Source organism: Chiloscyllium plagiosum, unplaced genomic scaffold (assembly GCF_037043375.1).
Source record: "Chiloscyllium plagiosum isolate Xiang-an unplaced genomic scaffold, Cpla_swu_hap1 HiC_scaffold_24, whole genome shotgun sequence".
Lineage (NCBI taxonomy): Eukaryota > Metazoa > Chordata > Chondrichthyes > Orectolobiformes > Hemiscylliidae > Chiloscyllium > Chiloscyllium plagiosum.
This window is the reverse complement of record NW_028270162.1, coordinates 22,598,887-22,605,883: the sequence shown is the minus strand read 5'-3', so window position 1 is coordinate 22,605,883 and position 6,997 is coordinate 22,598,887. Positions and strand designations below refer to the sequence as shown.

The following is a 6,997-nucleotide window of genomic DNA, read 5'->3' as shown; positions in this document are numbered from 1 at the left end:
TCCTCCAGTCTTCTGGTACTATTCCTGTAGACAATGACGACATAAAGATCAAAGTCAAAGACTCTGCAATCTCCTCCCTGCCTTCCCAGAGAATCCTAGGATAAATCCCATCTGGCCCAGGGGACTTAGTTATTTTCACATTTTCCAGAATTACTAACACCTCCTCCTTGCAAATTTTAATGTATTGGATGCAGTTCAGAGGAGGTTTACTGGACTAATACCTGGAACACCTGGATTGCATTATAAGGAAAAGCCAGACAGAGTAAGTCGGGATCATCTGGAGTTTAGAAGAATCAGAGGTGACTTAATGGACAATATCTGATGGTACTTGACTGGATAATGTCGAAAGGATGTTTCCTCTTGTGGGAGAATCTTGAACTGGTTTAATAGATGCAGAATCTTAAAATATTTTTAAGGCAAAAGTGGATAAATTCTTAATAACCTGGGATGAAAGATTATCGGTAATGTGCAGGAATGTAAAACAATGATTTTATTGAAAGGTGGAGCTGACTCGCTTGTTTTTTATTTTGTATGTTTATATGTTCACTATTGCTTCCCCCCCCCCCCCATCTCTTACATGTTGAGCTGCTTGCCTTCAGAATTTTTGTCCACTCTACATCCCAACATGTTGTGAATAATCCCCACAACTGACTTTCGCAACTTTCTGAATACAGCAGATAACCACTTGATTTTCATTGATTTCGCCCCAGGATTGACTGAGCCCAGGATTCTGACTGATCTCTGTGCACTGACTTACTATAAACCCCTGGATTGGTTGAACTGGACCAGAGTACTAACTGTGGCCTACTCCCAGGATTGCAGTGATACAGAACTCCTCACCTTGACTGCCTCAACTGATTGACTGACCATGTCCTAATCCTTGACTGACACCAGGCACTGCGGTAAACTTACTGAGCTGGTACCCCCTGACTTGAACAGAGATTACTCTCCTTGACCTTAAGGCATGGTTATTTGGTTGAAACACATACAACTTGTTTGTTGTGTAAGCTACTGACACAAGGTGCAGATAGAACATTGATGTATCATGGAGCCCTAAAGCAATGCATCCATCCCTTGACTGATGACAACCATAATAAGATACCTGGCTTTTTGTCTGTGGCAAATAACAAGATAAAATAGAAGTACTGTGAGCTTTTAAGTTCTGTTAATGTGGCAAAAAAGGTGAGCCAAGGCAGAGACACCATATGCATCCAAGTATGTGTTAACAAAATAAGCATAGGTCTCTGCGATGAACCTTGGTCCAATCCATGAGATGCATGGATGCGCGAAGTGTCCTGGTAATTACAATGGAATACACCAGTGCACTCCAAAGTGCAGCATTGTGGGTTGGCTATGATAATTTGGAGAAGCTGGTATATGTCTAATCCAACCTTCTATGGAGCAGAGGGACTCGTTCGAGACTGTGTACTCCTCTCATCTTGGTCATAACAAGTTTTTTTCTCTCAAAAGGAACTCTCTTCCACAAACAGTAGTGTAGGCTGTGTCTTTACGTATATTCAAGGTTAAGGTGAACACATTTTGATCTATAAGGGTATAAATGTTATGGGAGCTAGGAAACAAAATGGAGTTCAGGCAACAATCAGATTAGCTGTGATCATACTGAATGGAACAGGCTCAATGAGCCCAATGGCCCACTTCTGCTCCTTTTCAATATAATATTGTGATTACTGTGTACCACGGATTCTGGTCTTTTGTGCATCAATTGATGACCATGCTTCAGCTGCCGAAACCATTGCTCTAGAATTCCCTCTCCAAACCTCTCTGCCTCATCACCTTTCCCACTTTGAGATACTCTTGAAAACTTAACTTTTAACTGGGCTTTTGTGATAATATGTCTGTGGCATATTTTGTGCTATTTTATTATGTTACAGATGCTACATAAATTGTTGTAATCTGTGGCATCAAATGGAAATTGGAATTTGTTTTCTGTTGATGGAAGGCATTGATTCTTTATGATAGGTGTGGGATCTAATAACAAAAACATTTCTGTGTCAATAGCTTCACCAAAAGTAAGCACTATTGGATAAGCAGAACTGACGACTGTGGTCGTAAGCTGCTGAAAAGCAACGAAGAATGACTTATCCAGGATTTCTCTGCTTCATCCAAGGAATACTCAGCTCATCTACATGTCCACAAGTGCATCAAATAATTTAGCACTGTTGGTTATACAATATCCAAAATGCCTTGGTGGAACATATAAACATTACCAGCGAAGAGGGTTACCTCAGATTACAACAGGATCTTGACCAAATAGGCCAATGGGCTGAAAAGTGGCAAATGGAGTTTAATTCAGATAAATGTGAGATGCTGCATTTTGGGAAAGCAAATCTTAGCAGGACGTATACACTTAATGGTAATGATCAGCAACACTGGGGAGTGTTGCTGATCAAAGAGACCTTGGAGTGCAGGTTCATAGCTCCTTGAAAGTGGAGTCACAGGTAGATCGGATAGTGAAGGTGTTTGGTATGCTTTCCTTTATTGGTCAGAGTATTGAGTACAGGAGTTGGGACGTCATGTTGCGGCTGTACAGGACATTGGTTAGGCCACTGCTGGAATATTGCGTGCAATTCTGGTCTCGTTTCTATTGGAAAGATGTTGTGAAACTTGAAAGGATTCAGAAAAGATCTACAAGGATGTTGCCAGGGTTGGAGGATTTGAGCTATAGGGAGAGGCTGAACAGACTGGGGCTGTTTTCCCTGGAGCGTCGGAGGCTGAGGGGTGACCTTATAGAGGTTTACAAAATTATGAGGGGCATGGATAGGATAAATGGGCAAAGTCTTTTCCCTGGGGTCGAGGAGTCCAGAACTAGAGGTTTAGAGTGAGAGGGGGAAGATATAAAAGAGACCTAAGGGGCAACTTTTTCACACAGAGGGTGGTACAGGTATGGAATGAACTGCCAGAGGAAGTGGTGGAGGCTGGTACAATTGCAACATTTAAAAGGCATTTGGATGGGTACATGAATAGGAAGGGTTTGGAGGGATATGGGCTGGGTGCTGGCAGGTGAGACTAGATTGGGTCGGGATATCTGGTCGGCATGGACAGGTTGGACCGAAGGGTCTGTTTCCATGCTGTACATCTCTATGACTCTATAACCTTTCATTTTGGGTTCTGAGAAATGTAGTCAGTCAGAATTATAGCTACAAATCTACTGAGACAGTAACTGCAACTTATATTACTTGTGCTGCACCAGAATTGGCATTGATAGCTGCTGCCTGAGTCACTGACACCACACCTGCTGAATCAATGAAAAGGTGGGAGGAATATCAAATACATAGTTTCACATGTCATTCACTTCTCAATGAAGGACTCACACAAACAGTGCTGACTCTCCGATTTCCATTCCTGCTTTTCTAAAGGTCAAACGATGAATTAACCAGTATTTGAGTCAAAGAGAATTAAAGAGCAAGTTATTGGAAATGATTCCAGTGGTTAGAATGTGGATTTCACTGCAAAAGACTATTGTAGAAACTGAGGACATCAGTAATTTTAAAGGTGAATTGCACAGATCCTTAAAAAGAGGGCAACCAGAGGAATTGTTAGGCCAGATACATCATGTGGATAAAGATATTGGTGAAGGCGATGGGATCAATGGTCTATTTATGTGCTGTACCTGCCTATTATTCAATTCTAGAATCAAAATGATAGAAATTCAATGCACCAGTATAATTTCATCAAGTTCTTCTCTATCACTGGCATCAATTTCATCAGGCCTGTGTTGATTACAATGATCTTTTACTCAATTAAATTAGAAATTGGATATTGTCATTTATGATATAATGATTTAAAACAGGCAGAATGAAAGCCAATTCCAGACAGAACACCTTGCACCCAGAAAGTAGTCAGGGTTACGTATTGGCCTAAGTTACAGTCTAGATACCTGCCAGAAACAAATCCTAGGCCAAAAAGATCTTTTAATAAAGGGGATGACCCTTATTTCTGCACCCTGGCATTTAACTGGTCAGCTGTGAGCGGAGCAGGCCTGCTCAGAATTTGAGTTTTCAACCCCTACCCTCACTGGTAGCCCAGAGACTGGTAATAGGCCTCAAGGGTCTTTAGCATAAGTTACCTGTGGAGATATGACAAGTGTTGGCAGTTTATCCAAGTTACACAATAAAAACCAAGATCGACCAGCAGACAATTTTCAGGCCTTCAGATTAAGGTGTTCACTATCTGTGGCCAATGGTCATGTATCCAAATATAAACTGTAACTAATTTTTACATGACTATGCTATTACAAAGTAATTCTCTTTATTATTGGATTTGAAATATTTCTCACCTGAGGTTAAGTTGCAACTGCAAGAAACAACTCATTGTATTTTCATTGGCACAATGTCTATATGCTTCTTAAAGAGGATTAAATGCAACTCTTAGCAATCTTAAAAATTGTTTTTGGGCTGTGAGCATTTTTGGCAGTGCCACCTTTTATTTCCCATCTGTAATTGCCCCTGCCCAGGCACCCCTATTGAATGGCTTGCTAAATCATTTTAGACGGCAGCTAAGAGTCAACCACATTTGTGAGTCTGAGGTCACATGCAAATCACGCTAGGAATGAATAGCAATGAAAACAGGAAGTCTTGGAGAAACTCACCACGTCTGCGGAGAGAGAAAAACAGAGGGCAATATATCTTATAGGAGCCTAACGACATGGGGTATGGTGAGAAATGTGGGACAATTGAGTGAGAAGTTGAGCAAGATCATTTTCAACCCCCTGGCATTTTCCAACAAAGTTCCAGTCATCAAGACGAGATTCCGAATAGAGAATGTAATGATGCCAACTAATGGTGTTAACAGCCTCATTAACTGTAAATCTCACTTCATTAAAATAAAGCTTCCGGTCCTACCACCTGCCATGAAGAAACTAGATATCCACAATTCCCAACATGGAAATGACAGTGGTTAGTTGGCGAATTCAGCTTTCTGTTTCCTCTTCTTGACCTACACCTTGGATAGTTGGCACCAAAGTCTCAGGAAACCTACTTGGGTGGTGCGATATGGATCCATGTTCATAAACAGCAGGAACAGAGCTATGGTTCGGAAGGTCTTGTCAAGTCTTGCCCTGCTGTTGCTGCCTATGGAAACAGCACTTGGCAAAAAGAACATTGAGGAATTGACCATATGACTTTCTGAATTTGCTCCACATTTCTCCTTCAAATATGTAAGCACACATAATAATGGGCAAGGTAATTTCAAATAAAACAAAACTTATTTTGAACTCAACACAAAATTGATTGTGAAAAAGTTAATATTAAAATCTGACAAAATAATTAAGATAAATTACAAATACTCACTTGAATGTGTTGCAACATTTTTACTGAATTAAAAATATACTCATGACAGCAGTATTTTGTTATTAACCAATATAAAATGGTGCAAATTTCAGGTCTATGAGTCATTGTTCACATCGTGATTGTCTTTGTTGAAACCTTTGCTCAGCAGAATATCAGCATGTTGCAGGATTAGCAGATTTTTGATTTCATAGGCTGAGTGACACAGCGTGCAGTCACATTTCGCAGAAACTTTCTGAGTGCTTTTCTCTCACTTGGATTTGAATTTTGCAGTTCTCTCTGAATGGCTTCAATGTCCACAGACTTTAAGAATGAGACAAGGTCTTCATGGGCATTACTGTAACTGTCTTCATAAGTTGTCAGCTTCTTTCTGTTCTCCTGGTTTTTGATGTGAGCATATGTTATAGCTGGAACTATTCCCTTTGGTGGAATATCCCGTGTGGCATTGCTACCATTGCGAGCAAGGCTATGCATTAAATGCTTGTTTAAGCATGGTAAACGGTACTGATCACGGAATTCTGTGATCAGCAGATGAGGGATTTCCTTTTTCTGCTCAACTGGTCTGGGAAGAACAGGTTTTGGCATGAGTCCTTTAATCTCTGTAATAAACTGGTCCTGATATTCTGTGGAGAAATCCCCACCAAGAATATCACGTATCTCTTTTTCAGTTGGATGTTTGTTCCAATACGTACGAGGAGTAGGGACTCTTTCGACCTCTTTTCGATTCATATGGTGTACCATGAATGTTTCATCAGGATGGGGATTATTCCTTTTATGTTCATACCAAGGTCCCTTGCCAAAGGATTCTCGAACCCCAGAGGTTTTAAAAGTATAATCATGTTGGTATGCTGACTCATATGGATTAAAGGGTATTATGACTGCTGGACAATCTGGAATATCTTTAGACCTGTTTTTTGCGTGTCTTCCTTCATTATTACACTTGACGCGCTGCATAGTCTCTTTAGAAATGACCCATTGCCTCCATTTCTAAAATTCTTCATAAATTCCCGATGGCATCTTTTAGTTCATAATTGACTTTATCTCCCAGATCACTTCCTCTGCCTCTGGACAAGTTTCCCAGTGAGGTTGGTGCCTTTTTAGGCAGCATTTTAAATGTTTGTGGGCTCTTTAATTAACTAAATGATTGTGACATCACAACAATGATGTTATGTCATGACGACACTGTGCCATGATATCTAATGATGAGCTAAAATAGGTGCTTAAATTCTGCTAAGCAGTCAGAAAAAGACTTAAACTACAAATTTTGGGAATTTGTAAAATGACTAGTCTGTTAAAGTTAGCATTGTTCCAACGAGAGAAACTAATCCAGTATTATCAATGATATTTTGAGGAAACTACATCATAAATTATCTGATCGTATTCTTATGAATACATTTATGTATTATGTTCAAATAAAATTAGCAAAGCCAGGATTTCTGGTTCATATTACTTGATATCAAACAAAAAATTAAATAATTTCCTTCTCATCATATTATCCATAATGCCAGTCAATATCTGTGCGAAAAACATGATGGGCATACTCTTCTCTGATACTCAATGATGTCAGCAATGGCGAGGAAGTTGGGAAAATCACAGACCAGCAGTGAAGGGTTTCTTGCTGTCAAAAACAAAAATTCCCATTTTCAAATCCAGTTTTGAACACTGTTGAGATTAAATTCTTGCTAGTGAAT

The 6,997-nt window shown here is 39.8% G+C and overlaps 1 protein-coding gene across 1 annotated transcript; it reads right to left on the bottom strand.

Annotated features, from left to right (window-relative positions):
* Positions 1–5,477: 5,477 nt before the first annotated feature.
* Positions 5,478–6,260, bottom strand: LOC122562404 (testis-expressed protein 26-like). The gene has a single exon (XM_043715262.2). The coding sequence runs from the start codon at positions 6,258–6,260 to the stop codon at positions 5,478–5,480; it is 783 nt and encodes a 260-aa protein (XP_043571197.2).
* Positions 6,261–6,997: the final 737 nt, after the last annotated feature.

Excerpts from the sequence above, each read along its gene's own strand:
- LOC122562404 (XM_043715262.2), bottom strand. The coding sequence starts at position 6,260 with ATGCAGCGCGTCAAGTGTAATAATGAAGGAAGACACGCAAAAAACAGG.